General features: G+C 42.3%; 1 protein-coding gene across 1 annotated transcript in view; it reads left to right on the forward strand.

Moving 5' to 3' along the window:
• The window catches only part of TDRD5 (tudor domain containing 5), a 146,262-nt gene that overhangs the window by 23,132 nt on the left and 106,958 nt on the right, over window positions 1–16,172 (forward strand). Inside the window, exons 11-16 of the mRNA XM_070939255.1 lie at window positions 338–538; window positions 2,373–2,531; window positions 3,891–4,115; window positions 5,676–5,765; window positions 6,319–6,490; window positions 7,152–7,401. Of these exons, the coding sequence (XP_070795356.1) occupies window positions 338–538; window positions 2,373–2,531; window positions 3,891–4,115; window positions 5,676–5,765; window positions 6,319–6,490; window positions 7,152–7,401 (1,097 nt within the window). The remainder of the gene's footprint in view (window positions 1–337; window positions 539–2,372; window positions 2,532–3,890; window positions 4,116–5,675; window positions 5,766–6,318; window positions 6,491–7,151; window positions 7,402–16,172) is intronic.

Genomic DNA, 16,172 nt, shown 5'->3' on the forward strand with positions numbered 1-16,172 from the left:
TAAATCAATGAAAATTTAAAAGCAGGTGAAGAGAAGAAAAGTTAGATGATTCATTAAGTAGGGAAGAAATTAAATTTAAAACTGGTATTTTTAAAAGAGACTGACAAAAAATCACATATATTTTCCTCCCCGTCCCCTTCCCCGGGATTGAAGGCAACATACATAGCACAATATTCTTTCCTCCAAATTTTCCCAAAATAACAGGCTGAAAACTAGAGATTATTCCGAAGCCTTTCATGACTATGAGACTTGAACTTGTGCTTTTCTGATTCTAAATTTAAACTTTGTGTTTATTTTATATTTTGCTTTATCCTCTCTTTTTTTTTCCTGCATAAAGGGTGATTGGTCTGTCAGTGCTATAAAGGAATTCCGAAGACTGTGTGAGCTGAAATTGCTGGTGGGACTGGTAGATGAATATATAAATGATGTCCTTTACCTCTTCCTTTGTGATACCAGTTCCGATGATGACGTCTACTTGCACAATGTTTTGAAATTAGAGGGTCATGCACTCATTTGTAGGGAAAACATTCCTTCCAAGGTAAAAGGAAGACAAGTTATGATGGGGCAGGGCTACAGTGCTGAATTAGTAATTGACAAGTAATTGCCAGACTAGCTTGAACTGGACTGAAAAGAAAAAAAATGAAACAAGATCATAAGGGGAACTGACATTGTGTCAAAGAAATCCATATTGGAAATGGGAGTTTATTTTTTACAATTGCTAAAGCAATATAATCATACCAAAAAAAGTATAACATGGATCAATTACTGTATCTCTCTACTTTAAAAAAGTTTTTTTTATTATTATTATTTTATTATTTATTTAATTTATATACCGTCCTACTCCCGAAGGACTCAGGGTGGTGAACAGCCAAACAGTAAAAACACATAGATACAAAATTTAAAAACAAAGTAAAATCGAATTAAACAAATTTGGCCCAAGACATATTAAAACCCCAATCATTTAAAAACCAATTTAAAATTTGCGTAATTAAAAAGAGGGAAAAAATTAGGCCAGGCCCATCTGGTGGAATAAAAAGGTCTTAAGAGCGCAGCGGAAGGTGCGCAGATCCAGGATCCTCCGTATCTCCGGGGGGGAGCTCGTTCCAGATAGTAGGTGCCCCCACAGAGAAGGCTTTCCCCCTAGGGGCCGCCAGTCAACATTGTTTGGCCGACGGCACCTGGAGGAGCCCCTCTATGAGACCGTACCGGCCGGTGGGAGGCTATTGATGGTAGTAGGCGGTCCCGTAAATAACCAGGTCCTAAGCCATGGAGCGCTCTAAAGGTAGTAACCAAAACCTTGAAGTACACCCGGAAGACCACCGGGAGCCAGTGCAGCTCGCGCAGGAGAGGTTCATGTCGTTCTCATTACCACCCGCGCGGCTGCACTCTGCGCCAGCTGGAGCCTCCAGGTGCTCCTCAAGGGGAGCCCCATGTAGAGAGCGTTACAATAGTCCAGGTGGGAGGTGACGAGGGCATGAGTGACCATGCATAGGGAGTCCCGATCCAGAAAGGGACGCAACTGGCGAATCAGGCGAACCTGATGAAAAATCCTCCCGGTCATGGCTGTCAAATGCTCTTCTAAAGACAGCCATGAATCCAGGAGGACGCCCAAGTTGCGAACCCTCTCCGTGGGGGCCAATGATTCGCCCCCAATAGTCAGTGATGGCACCAACTGATTATATCAGGCCGTCGGAAACCACAGCCACTCGGTCTTGGATGGGTTGAGCCTGAGCCTATTCCTCCCCATCCAGATCCGCACAGCTTCCAGGCACCAGGACATCACTTCAAGGGCATCTGAGTAATCTGGATATAAAGAAATAGGTTCCATAAAATTACCTTTAAAACAGCCTAATTTTCTAATCAAAGTACAAATCAAAAATCAGTAATAGGAAAGCAAGCCTATTGATGGATTGGCATCATACCTAATTAACAAATTAGTGTTCTGTTTGTAACTCTACCTTCAGGTACAGGAAACATCATATAAATAGAAGTGCAGTCCTCAATCTGAGCTGTATGAAAATAGCAAATGAAAAAAAGTAATGTTTCATCGTGTCGACCTTGTGTGTTAAACCAGATAAAAATCACAACCAGATAAGCTAATTCTATTTTATTGTAGCTACCTTGCAAGTCTGAAAATGCAGTCCTCCTCTCCCTCATTTCTTTTCCAGCTGAAGAAACAGCAGAGGATCTCTCCTGAGCCTCTTGCCCCAGCTACTATAGTTTTGGGCTACACTATTTCTTATATGACCATCCGCTGGCAGCCTCTCTTTGCCCAAGGTCTTTCCCACATACCATTAACCACTCTGGGTTACAGCTTGTTTCTAAGGTCAGACTGGAAGCTATTCAATATTTCTTTATTTTTACTTTAACAGGGTTTCGAAGAGTTAAATCCTTTTACGCTATATATGAAACCAAACCAAAACCAGCATGCTGATTTCACAGAAGCAGACACTTCATTGCTTCAGCAGGACTTTCTTGTAAACTTCCCAGGAACAAATCCAGAGACTTGCAATAATGAAGTAATTTCACAGGTGGGAAAGATTTGCTGATTATTGCTCCTCAGATATTTTTCTCTGTTCCTCTAAAATCCCCAGAAGACTGAGAAAGGGTTAGTTTTTCTTTTAAAATTAGCATCTAGTAACTATGGTTGTATGGTTAGGTGAATCCCAAAAATATTACATTGAGCCAGGTGGATGCTCTAAAGTCAAAAGCAAACAATTTTTCTTGGTGCCTTGCATTGTGTACTGCAGCGCTTGACAAACTCTTAGCATCCATCTGACTTCCTTCGCAATCTATCTTCATATTTTTAAATTAAAAGGAGTGTTTGCATGATGCAAAGCAGAGCACCAGCCTCCAACAATACCTCTGTTCCCAAAAGTTATTCTGGACCCAACCTGAAAATGAAAATGATGGGTAGCCGCAATCCAGTGTTTCATTTAGATGTACATTCACTTACCTAGAAAAAAAACCCCAAGTAGTATGGTAGTGAACAATCTAGGGAGGTAATGAAAGAGTATCCTTCTAGTTTACTTTCTAGTAAATGGGTGTTTTGTGGCTGCCCAAACCAACTGTAGCACTCATTTGCAGATGGGAAAGCCCTCCCCACAGCAGGAGACTGCACTGTCCTTCAGACAGTATTCCAATGCCCCTTTTTCTCCTTCAACTGTCTGGTATACTTGCAATATTTTACACCCACATAATTTCCTGGATAAGTAGATTCTATCAACATCACTGCATGGATGAAGGGTATGATTCATTGTCATTATTTTACTGGTCTTCCTGTCCATAGCTTTCAATATTATTATTATTCATACTACTGCTAAGGGAATGAAATAATCATTCATAAATATTTCCTCATACTGTTTAAAATATTTCTGTGGCAATCAAATGTTAATGCCTCTACTGATACATTTTTCAGTGTTTTTCCTTTTAAAACAATGAATGTGAAATTACGTAATCAGATATGTCAGTGGGATTAGGAAATGAAGCATACATAAAGAAGTCTTTAAAATAAGATAGTTTCAACTATTTAGCATTTTCTATTTGTGTACTGAAAAGGTAATAAATAGAAAAGTACATGAGTAAAATATTGCAAAGTGATCAAAGTTGAACATGAATATATGGGAGTATTTATTCAGTTGCAACTTTAAAGATTTTTCATAAATCTCCTTTTCAGTTCCTTTGTAACTTCAAGTGATTGCTGAACAAGCAGTTGGTAAGCAAGGACTACTTGTACGGTGTAGGAATTGAACAAAATGGCTAAAAGTGTGATTGGATTACTTTTAATAAATGGAATTTTGTGCAGGATTTTCCAATGAACAAATTCTCTAAAATACTGTATTTGAAATTAAATATATAATTAAAATGACAGTATTGTAAACATTTTCTAGCACACAGCAAGCCAATTCTCAGATCCTGAACTACCATACCTGGAGCCAGTGTATTTATGCCAAGAAATTTGGGATGAGAACTGGTTGCCTTCACCATATGAAAAAAAGAAAAATGAGGATGCTTCTAATAATTTACATACTGATATTATGGTAGTTTCTCACCAGACTTCAGGTCATGAAGGCAACAAAAATAAGATCCAACACAACCAAAGTGTGATTCAAAAGGTAGATTTTGTTACTGGTTTTTCGTGTTACTAATCCAAAGGTTCAATTGAGATGCAGTGCTCTCTTACCCCAAAGATTCAGAGTTTGTAGTATATAGATTTTTTTTTAAAAAAAGAAAACCATAATCTTATCTGTATGCATAAACTTTAAATTGGTGAAAATAGATTGTAACTAAAAAGGGTAAAATACAAAAATAGTAAAATAAGGAAACTGCACAGCAGTAAAAACAGACTGGGAAATCATTACAAGCCAGCAAGCATACCACATGGAGTAGAATACCAAAATATTTTGGAAAACTTAAGGCAATGATAAATGCTTTAAAATGTTTTCAGTTTGTACTTGGGAATAGTACATGTATTCCCCGACATACAACCGTAATTGAGCCCAAGATTACTGTCATAATTTGTACCAGTCACTAAGCTAGTCATCATGTAATCAACCTGATTTTATAACTTTTTTTGTGGCCGTCATTAAACTCTGGTCATAAAGTGAACATTAAGCGAACCAATTGTCTACAAAGTAAATGCAGGTTTCTGGCAAGCAAAAATTCTTTGTTAATTGTGGTTATATGACTGTGGGAAGCAGCAAAGAGCCATAAATGCAGGCCCTCTATTGAGTGTCCAAAATGCGATCACATAACTAGCTGGGTTGGCCAGCTCTCAGAACTTTGAATCTGGTTCATTAGTATCTTTTGGTGGAGAGGGGAATGTCCGCCATAACTTCAAATAGTCACTAAGCAACTAATTGTAAGTAAAGATCTACCTGTATTTCATAATATGAATGCCGCTATTAAAAAAACCTTAATGTCCTAAAAGCTCTGCTCAAACAACAGATGCTAAGGTCTCGCAGAGCAGTATAAGAGCTCAGTAAGAAGCAGATATTTAGCTACATTGTCCAAACCTTATTTCCCAGATTGGATAGGACACAGATACGAATGCTTTCACATAATATCAGAACTTTAATGCTGCTACAATCCTGCTGATTTGGTAGCCGGCTTTGGCTTCATCCAAAATATCAAATTCATTTTTTAAGGGCACTTCAGCAGTTAGCAGTGCCTATCTGATTATATCTGGGATTAGAAGTTGGGCAGGGTCAGGCCTGGCGAATACCTAGACTGGGTTTAAACTAGGGTTGTTTGGGATGTCAGAATCATCTAAGAAGAAAACAAAGGCAAACTATTTCTACTATTGTGTTGTCAAGAAGACAGCACATGAAGTCCCCAGAAATCGTTCTGGACTTGAAGGAGACATTGCTTATCTTCAAAGTCAGCCCCATGTTGAATCCCATAATCAAGATTTGGAGGCTATGGAGAAATTGATCTGACTTCTTCAGGCAGGAGTACTGTTGAGAACATAGCAGTGTGTGACAGACTGTGACACATTGCTGCTACCATAGTACTTTGAGTCCCAGGCAGTTCCGTATATAAATTGCTTTCCTCTGTTCTTTCCTCACCATTCTGGTCCTTTGGTCATCATTTTAAAGGTTGGATCTCCCTCTAAGACTTAAGGGGTGGAGGGAGGTCATTTTCTGCTTGGAATAAATGTCCTTCTTTTTTGGCAGACCAGGGATGTGTCCAGTGCCATTGAGACAGCAGATGATCCAAGTCTGGAACATCCAAGTGAAATTCTGAGCTCGATGACAGAAACAAAGGTAATTTGATTTGTACTGTTTCTGTTTAGGAGAAATGTTTTTATTAGGCTGGACAGTTGTATGTTCTATAGGAACTCCAAAAGAAGAAAATATATATTAGCTGAACTGGGTTGAACTGTGAAGTCCTTGGTGCTCTCTGAGCTTGCTTGTTTGCCTGCAGACATTTAATTACACAACTAGGTAATTATACTCCACAAAAGTATTGTTAGACTTTTCAGATCTTCGCCATATTTGCCATTCCAAATTTATGTGACCATCACCCAGCAGTGAAATCCAGCCGGATCTATCAGGCTCACACGAGCTGGTAGGGCCGGCAGCTCTGCCCACCCACCGAGACGTCATTATGTCCCATTTTTGACCCTCTGCACATGCACAGAAGAGGCGCGTGAGCTCACATTTCTGATCCGGTAGCGAAGGTAAGTACATTTCACCGCTGCCATCACCTATGCCATATGAAACCTTTGCTTCAGGTGTTTTCTTTTAATTGTATCAATGTCAGTCAAATGGATATCCTGTGTTTTAAAGCAGGTTTCTTTTTTTCACTTGACTGCAGACAGAATCCTCTGTTGGAGATATACCTGATTCTTTGTCACAAACATTAGAAGAGTTTTATGTTTCCATTGTTCATTCCGAGAAACCAAGAAAGCTGAGTCAAAATGAATCAGATGTAAATGAATCGTCTGCTTGCCATTTCCAACTTCCTCCATCAACATCTGTGTTGCATGGTATATTTATGGATTTATCTTCTAATGATGCTAACTTTGCTATTACTATAGTATTATTAAATTTGTTGCCAAAGTATCATACCCCTTTAAAATGGATTTGTAGCTGAGCTGATACTACAAAATCAGATTCAGTAGAGATTACAAAATGATCAACTTTTGACGCATAATCTCTGTTGAATCCTAGAACTAAATTCTGAGATATCAGGAATGGTGGCTAATCAGAATAGTATGGAACATACTGATTCTGAAAGGGTTAACATGTAAAGTGAAAATATGAGGGAGCTAGGGTGGGAAAATAGGGAAATATTGGATACTGGTTTACACAGCAGATTCTATTCATCTTCATGTTTCAAATAAGAAACTATCATGCAGTCTAGACAGAGGTTTCCTTTAGGGACATGAAAACAGCTTTCTCTACTCATCACTTCCTGTTCATGATGAAAATTGGGTTTTGTTGAGTAATTTTATATGATTTCATGTTTGTTTAATCAAAAGTGGAATTAGAATGGTTTAAGGAGAAGATGTGGGAAAGCAGAATCTACACTTACATTGTAGAAATGTGAACTAGTTAAAGTGAGATTGGTCAGGGCAAAACAACTGGATGGATCTAAGCCCTATAACAAATAACTTCTGACCACTTTTTCTTCTCTTTACTATGTAGGAAGACCTGCTTCAGAGAACACGGTTAATGATGCTTCTAGAACTCAAACAGTTTCTGTATATAATGCTAATCGTTACTTTGAACCTTGGGCCCTTGGTCCCAATGCTTTGGTCTTTACTGCTGAGCTTCAGGGCTTTCCAAAATTCTGTATTCCATGCAGTCCAACTGTTTCCTTGGGAGCATCTGCACGACTAGCTGTCTCTGGTGGATATTTCCCCCTTTCCTTTAGGAAGATGAAGATATCACAAAAGTTAGTATGAAAGATTTCCAAAAGACTTCAATGTTCATCTAGTTAACTGGACAATAGCTTTAAAAAAATGTTGTAATTTGAGCCTATGGGAAATTATAATTTAAAGCCCAACTGAAATTTGGACAATTTATGCCATGATTTTTCCCCATGTTTCTGTTGTATATTACTTGCTTTTCTTGTTGTATATTACTGTTAACATTTCTACTCTTAATATAATAGTTTTGAAAATAATCAATGAACTGTCTTATTTAAGTTGTATGCATATTTTTGTAGGCTGGCAGAGTCAGTGAGTGTTGAGGACAGCATATACAACAGTGTCAAACCACAGCTAGCCAATTCTTTAGCTGGTATTGGTCTTCATACACACTGAGTTCTTGCCAACCTAGGATATTGTAATGTATCAGTGTAATGTGTGCAGATATGAACAGTGTGGGACCAGCCTTAGTAATAACCAAGCAGAGTAATTTGGGTTTTTTAAAAAAGTGTATGCAGTTTTCTGGGAAACAGCTTAAATTAATATGGATGCTACATTTGGTCTTCTCAGCATTTCTAATGACTCACATTAAAATATTCAGTCTCAATATTTTCCTGCATATGTGCAATGTGAGTGTGAGTGAGTTAGAATCAGAATTAGAATAGAGTAGAGCTGGAAGGAACCTTGGAGGTCTTTTAGTCCAGCCCCCTGCTCAAGCAGAAGAACCTATACCATTTCAGACAAGTGACTGTCCAGTCTCTAAACTTCCTGTGATGGTGTGCCCACATTTTCTGAAGGCAAGCTGCTTCACTGGTTAATTGTCTTCACTGTTAAGAAGTATCTCCTTAATTCCAGGTTGCTTCTCTCTTTGATTAGTTTCCAACCATTGTTTCTTTTCCTGTTCTCTGGTGCTTTGACGAATAATTTGACCTCTTCTTCTTTGTGACAGCCCCTCAAATATTGGAATACTGCTATCATGTCATCCCTAATTCTTCTTTTCTCTAGACTAGCCAAACCCAAATCCTGCAGCCATTCTTTATATGTTTTTGTTTCCAGGCCTTTGATCATTTTAGTTGCTCATCTCTGAACTTTTTCCAAAGTCCTAACTTTTTTTTGTAGTATGGTGACCAGAATTGGTTGCAGTATTCCAGGTGTGGTCTTACTAGGGCTTTATAAAGCAGTACTAATGCTTCACGTGATCTTGATTCTATCCCTCTGTTTATACAACCCAGGATCGTATTAGCTTTTTTGGCTTCTGCTGCACACTGCTGGCTCATATTCAATTCATATCCACTAGGACTCTAAGGTCCCTCTCACAGTTACTGTTTTTGAGCCAGGTCTCACCTAATCTGTACTTACTGTATGCTATTGTAAAACTTTGCTTTTCTCCACATTAAAATTCATTTTGTTCGATAGGGCCCATTGTTCAAGTCTGTCAAGATCTTTTTGGATCCTGAGTTTGTCTTCTGCAGTGTTGGCTATTCCTGCCAGTTTAGTGTTATCTGCAAATTTGATGAGTTTCCCTTCTATTCCCTCATCTCAATCATTTATGAAGATATTGAAGAGTACTGGGCCTAAGACGGAGCCTTGTGGTACCTCAATGCTGACTTCTCTTCATGTGGATGTAGTACCATTAAAGACTACTTGTTGAGTACAGTTTGTCAGCCAGCTGTAAATCCATCTGGTGGTGATGTTGTCTATTCCTCATTTGTCTAGCTTACCAAGAAGTAGGTTGTGGTCTACTTTGAAATCTAAGTATACTATGTTCACAGCATTTAGCTGGCCTACTAATTTAGTGACTTTATCAAAGAATGAAACAAGATTGGTTTGGCATGATCTGTTTTTAACAAACTCATGCTGGCTACTAGTTATAATAAATAAATAAAGTTATAACTTTATTTGCTTCTATGGTAGTTATTTGCAGATCTTTTTTTAATTATCTTTTCCAGGATCTTCCCAGATGTTGATGTTAGACTGATTGGTCTGTAGTTTCCTGGGTCTGTTTTTTCCTTTCTTGAAGATGGGAACCACATTAGCCCTTTTCCAGTCCTCAGGTACTTCCCGGGTGTTCCAGGATTTTTGAAAGATATGGTACAATGATTCTGAGATAACATTTGCCAGCTCCTTCAGAACTCTGGGGTGTATTGTGTCAGATACCGGTGATTTATATTCATCAAGGTTCTCTTATCATTTTCTTACTTACTGTATTTTCCGGCGTATAAGACAACTGGGCATATAAGATGACCCCCTACTTTTCCTGTTAAAATATAGGGTTTCGGCTATACTCGCCGTATAAGACTACCCCTCTTCCAATGCACACCAAATAAAAATTAAAAAACATCAGATTTGATTTCAATATGGTAATTTTAATTCAAATGGTTATGACATGCAGGTATTTAGCAGGAAAACTGTCACTTATAAACATAAGGCTGTTTGTCATCAAACATGTAAACATAAAACAGTGCAATTGGATTAAACTTTTCCTAATTCACTCTAAAGCTGAAAGGAAGGATAACACAATAAACCCATGGAGCTGCCATGCTGTTTGTTTTCTAAGCTGTCAACCAAACTGGAACTGATGATGATAGGAGGAAGATAACAAACAATAGAGAGCCAGTGCCGGGCAAGTCCCTGGCGAGTCAGCAACGCCCATCATAACTGCAAGCTATGCAGTCACGCCTGCATAGCTGTCACGCCAGGTTTTGCTGGCGTGACAGCCTTAAAAGCCTTCAAAATCCTCCTGTTCGTCATCTGATATCATAACTACATCAATGACATCTTGTGATACATTTGTAAGGCAGTCATCATATGGATCTAATTCCGTATCAGATGGTGTGGTCTCAGCTTCGGCTTCCTCTTCATCTTGCCACAAGTAGTCGTCCTCCATACCATCTAATGAATTTGATATGCCACACTTCTTGAAAGACTTGATTACTGTTTCTGCATCAATATCATTCCAGGCTTTTATGACAAACTTGCACAAAACATCCAACTGTGGAGCACGCATGTTTCCTCCTTTTGTGAATGACTTTTCACCGCTAACCATCCACTCATTCCACTGTTCTCGAATGCAATCTTTAAATGGCTTGCTGACACACATCCACTTGCTGTACCAACGATGTCAATCCTGCAGGAATAACTGCCGCATCTGTGTTTATTCTTGCAAGCCTTTGCTTGGTGCTGGGAGTTAAATGAGCCCTGAACATATCCCACACCAGTAGACTACGTTTTGAATAAGTCCACCTGGTCGCCTGCTCCATACATTATCAAGCCATAGCTTTACCCCTTCTTCATCCATCCAGCCTTTTTCATTCACATGTACAAAACAACCAACAGGGAACTTGAGTTTCGGCATTGTTTTTCTTTTAAAAATAATCATTGGTCTCAGTTTGGAGCCATCAGCTGTGCATGCTAGTACCACTGTAAAACTGGACTTCTCATGTCCTGTTGCTTTAATTAAAATTGTTTTTTCACCTTTTGGATGGACAGTTTTATTTCCAATCATATCAAAATTCATTGGAGTTTCATCCATATTTCCGATACTACTTAAAGCATAGCCATGTTTATTGCGCTGTTGTATTACGTATCGATGGAAATTATTTACTTTGGCATCAAGATCTGCAGGTAATTTTTGTGCAATTTTTGTCTTTTGCCTTAGTACCAAATTATGCCTTTCCAAGAATCTAGTACACCAGGATACAGTGGCCTTAAATCTGTTGCTGTGATCTGGGTTAGATTTGGCCCGCTGAAGTGCAAACAAACGTATTTTATTTCGTGTCACTACATAACCGTTTTGCCGATGCTCATTCACCATGTCTGCTACATGTTTTTCGAGTTCTGGCCAATGTGGGGTGCCCCTTCTTAATGCACACTTACCCCTTGGCATACTCTTTAATGCTTTTACATTTGCTTTCCAGTCCCGAACCATCTTTTCTGTTACTCCATATTGTCTTGCAGCAGCATAGTTATTATGTTCCATGGCAAAGTTTACAACTTTAAGTTTAAAACTGGCTTCATATTTCTTTCTTCTTGCTGGTGGAGCCATGATGGGGTCTTGACTGTTAGCTATTTGTATACTGTACTGTATGTACTGTTGCTGTACTGTAGAGATACCTATGAGCCAGGCTGCACATCTGCCTGTCAAGGTAATGGGCTACGCTACGTGTAGTGGCAAGAGGGCTATTTTGTACCAGGTTTTTTTCCTGTCAACCATGTCCTGTCACCCATGCAGCCTTGACGAGATCGGCACAGCTTCATGAATCTGAGTTGCTGGCGCTGACCGATGACACTACGGGAGCGCCGACAACATTGACAGGAAGCTGTGCCAATCTCGTCAAGGCTACATGCCGCTCAATGCTGGACCCAGCTGGTTGCGCGGAGCTTCCCCCACCGTCCCAGGCATCCAGGTGGGTATTACCCACGCTCTGACTTCTCCAGACCCCCAGTGATGGCGAGCCCCAGCTGGGACTGGGGGAAGCTCCGCGCAGCAACCAGCTGGGTCCAGCATTGAGCGGCATGCAGCCTTGACGAGATCGGCACAGCTTCCCGAATCTGAGTTGCCGGTGCTGACCGATGACGCTACGGGAGTGCTGACAACATTAAGGGGAAGCTGTGCCGATCTCGTCAAGGCTGCATGCCGCTCAATGCTGGACCCAGCTGGTTGCTGAGTGGAGCTTCCCCCAGGCATCCAGGTGGATATTACCGACACTCCGACTTCCCCAGCTGACCCCCAGTGATGGCGAGCCCACCTGTCTGGGGAAGTCAGAGCGTCGGTAATATCCACCTGGATGCCTGGGATGGCGGGGGAAACTCCACGTAGCAACCATCTGAGTCCAGCATTCAGCAGCATGCAGCCTTGACGAGATCGGCACAGCTTTCCGTCAATGTTGTTGGCGCTCCGTAACGTCATCGGTCAGCACCAGCAACTCAGATTCGGGAAGTTGTGCCGATCTCGTCAAGGCTGCATGCCGCCGAATGCTGGACCCAGCTGGTTGCTGAGTGGAGCTTCCCCCAGGCATCCAGGTGTATATTACCGATGCTCCGACTTCCCCAGCTGACCCCCCGTGATGGCGAGCCTCACCTGTCTGGGGAAGTCGGAGCGTCGGTAATATCAACCTGGATGCCTGGGATGGCGGGGGAAGCTCCGCGTAGCAACCAGCTGGGTCCAGCATTCAGCGGCATGCAGCCTTGACGAGATCGGCACAGCTTCCCCTCAATGTTGTTGGCGCTCCTGTAGCGTCATTGGTCAGCGCCAGCAACTCAGATTTGGGTACCCGGCGTATAAGACGACCCCCGACTTTTGAGATGATTTTCCTGTGTTAAAAAGTCATCTTATACGCCGGAAAATACGGAGTTTTAATTTTTATTTCTAGTTTGTCTTTTACAGTAAGTTTTTTGGTAGGTTGGGATATAGTTTCTTTTTGCGTGAAAACTGAAGCAAAGAATGATTTAAGCAGCCCTTCTTTCTCCCTACTACCTGTTACTTCTTTGCCATCTTTAATGGACCTACTCTCTTTAGTGGACCTTCTATTTCCTTGACTTTTTTCTTATTATTAATATGTTGAAAGAAACTTTATTATCTTTGAATTTGTTGCAAGCCTTAGTTCATTCTGAGCATTTGCTTTCCTGATTTCATCTTTGCATGTTCTGGCTATCTGCTGTAATCAGCCTTAGTTATGTGTCCCTCATTTTTTGTACTTGTCCTTTTTGTCTTTCAGTTTATCAGAGAGATCTTTGTGCAGCCATGCTGGTTTCTTCTTGAATTTCTTGTTTTTCTTTTTCAGTGGTATTGTGCTTGAGTGGGCTTTTATGATCACATTTTTCAGAATTTCCCACGCTTCTTGAGTTGTTTTCCCCTTTAGGATTTTCATCCATGGGAACGTTTGTAGGCTCTCTCTGAGTTTGTTAAAATCAGCTCTTTGAAAGTTTAAGACACTGGTTGGATTATTTTCTATTGCTTGTGTTTGCATTATATTGAATTCCAGTATGACGTGGTCACTTTCACCCAAGGTTCCAGCAACTTCAACTCCCTCTATCACTTCTTCTCTATTAGTAAGAATTAGGTCCAGTGTAGCTTTACTTCTAGTTCCATCCTCCTTTTGGATGACTTAAGTTGTTGGCTAGGTTGGTTAGAAATCTGTTTGATCTCCTACTTGCTGCAGAGTTTGTCTCCCAATTGATATCTGAGTAGTTAAAGTCTCCCATTACTACTGTGATATTCTTCCTACATACATTTGTTAATTGGTTGACAAAGAGTTCATCTATTTCTTCTGATTGGTTGGGTGGCCTGTAATATACACCTATGGCAATGTCACTTTTTTCCCTTTTATATTTTATTTTATTTATTATTTTATTTTTCATATTTGTATACCGCCCTACTCCCGAAGGACTCAGGGCGGTGAACAGCCATAAATAAAATACAAAGACATACAAAAGCTAAAAACTATTAAAAAACAGATTAAATAATTTAGGCTCAAAGATTAAAACATCCAAATTTATCTAAAAGAGATTTAAAACCCAATTTAAAAGCCAATTTAAAAGGGAGAGTTAGGCCAGACCAGCCTGTTGGAATAAAAACGTTTTTAGGGCGCGGCGGAAAATGCGTAAGTCTTGGATCTTCCGTATCTCCGGGGGGAGCTCGTTCCAGATGGCAGGTGCCCCCACAGAGAAGGCTCTCACCCTGGGGGCCGCCAGTCGACATTGTTTGGCCGACGGCACCCCGAGGAGCCCCTCTCTATGGGAGCGAACTGGTCGGTGAGAGGCTACTGGTGGCAGGAGGCAGTCTCGTAAGTACCCTGGTCCTGAGCCATGGAGTGCTCTAAAAGTAGTAACCAAAACCTTGAAGCGCACCCAGAAGACCACCGGGAGCCAGTGTAGCTCGCGCAGGAGGGGGGTCACATGAGAGCGCCACATCGCTCCCGTCACCACCCGCGCGGCCACATTCTGGACCAGTTGGAGCCTCCGGGTGCTCCTCAAGGGGAGCCCCATGTAGAGAGCATTACAATAATCCAGGCGTGAGGTGACAAGGGCGTGAGTGACCGTGCGTAACGAGTCCCGATCCAGAAAGGGACGCAACTGGCGAATCAGGCGAACCTGATAAAAAGTCCTCTTGGCCACGGCCGTCATATGCTCTTCTAAAGACAGCCGCGAGTCCAGGAGGACGCCCAAGTTGCGAACCCCATCTGTGGGGGCCAATGACTCACCCCCAATAGTCAGAGATGGCGCCAACTGACTATATCGGGACGACGGAAACCACAGCCACTCGGTCTTGGATGGGTTGAGCCTGAGTCTGTTCCTCCTATCCAGATCCGTACGGCCTCCAGGCACCGGGACATCACCTCGAGGGCATCATTGGGGTGGTCTGGGGTGGAGATGTACAGCTGGGTGTCATCAGCGTACTGATGGTACTTCACCCCAAAACCACGGATGATCTCACCCAGCGGCTTCACATAAATGTTGAACAGAAGGGGCGAGAGGACCAATCCTTGCGGCACCCCACATACAAGGGGCCTCGGGGTCGACCTCTGTCCCCCTGTCAACACAGACTGCAACCGGTCAGAGAGAAAGGAGGAGAACCACTGTAAAACAGTGCCCCCCACCCCCAACCCTTGCAACCGGTGCAGCATGATATCATGGTCGATGGTATCAAAAGCCGCTGAGAGGTCTAATAGGACGAGGAGCAACCCCTGTCCCGAGCCCTCCAGAGATCATCAACCAATGCGAATATGTGCTGTACCCGGGCCTGAAACCTGACTGGAACGGATCTAGATAATTCGATTCATCCAGGTACTGAGGCAGTTGTCATGCAACCACACTCTCAACAACCTTCGCAACAAAGCGAAGGTTGGAGACAGGACGATAATTTGCTAACACAGTTGGGTCCAGGGAGGGCTTCTTGAGGAGGGGCCTCACCACCGCCTCTTTCAAGGCGGCGGGAAAGACACCCTCACTCAAAGAAGCATTTATAATCTCCTGGAGCCAGCCTCGCGTCACCTCCCGGGAGGCCAGTACCAACCAGGAGGGACACGGGTCCAATAAACATGTGGTCACATTCAGTCTGTTCAGTATCCTGTCCACGCTTTCGGGAGTCACAGGATCAAACTCTTCCCAAATAATATTCTCAGGACCTGCCCTTGTCATCTCCCCTGGATCTACCCAGTCAGAGTCCAGCTGTTCCCGAATCTGAGCGATTTTGTCATACAGATATTGTACAAAATCCTCAGCTCTACCCTCCAAGGGGTCTTCCCGCGCCCCTTGGTGGAGCAGGGAGCGGGTCACCCTAAACAGGGCGGCTGGGCGATTATCTGATGACGCAATAAGAGCAGAAAAGTAGTTACTCTTCTCTACTCTTATCGCCACTAGGTAATTCTTAATATGAGATCTTACCAGTGTCCAGTCGGATTCAGAACGACTAGCCCTCCAACTGCTCTCTAGGCGTCTTTTCCGGCGCTTCATCTCCCTCAGCTCCTCAGTATACCAAGGAGCCAGGTGAGACTGGTGCCGGGTCAGAGGCCGCAAAGGCATGACTCGGTCCAAAGCCCCAGCCGCCGCCCTATCCCATGCGGCCACTAAGTCCTCAGCCGAGTCGTGTGCCAGAACCTCAGGAAATGGCCCAAGCTCCATCTGGAATCTATCAGGATCCATCAGGCGCCTGGGGCGGAACCACCTGGTCAGTTCCGCCTCCCTGCGGCGGGGTGTGGCGGTTCGGAGGTCCAGGCGAAGGAGGGAATGATCTGACCATGACAAGGGTTCAATCGCTATATCCCCTATCTCAAGATCACTCGACCACTGTCCAGAG

The sequence above is a fragment of the Pituophis catenifer genome, unplaced genomic scaffold (genome assembly GCF_029215685.1).
Source record: "Pituophis catenifer annectens isolate HBS135680 unplaced genomic scaffold, rPitCat1.0.hap2 SCAF_3, whole genome shotgun sequence".
NCBI classification, from domain to species: domain Eukaryota; kingdom Metazoa; phylum Chordata; class Lepidosauria; order Squamata; family Colubridae; genus Pituophis; species Pituophis catenifer.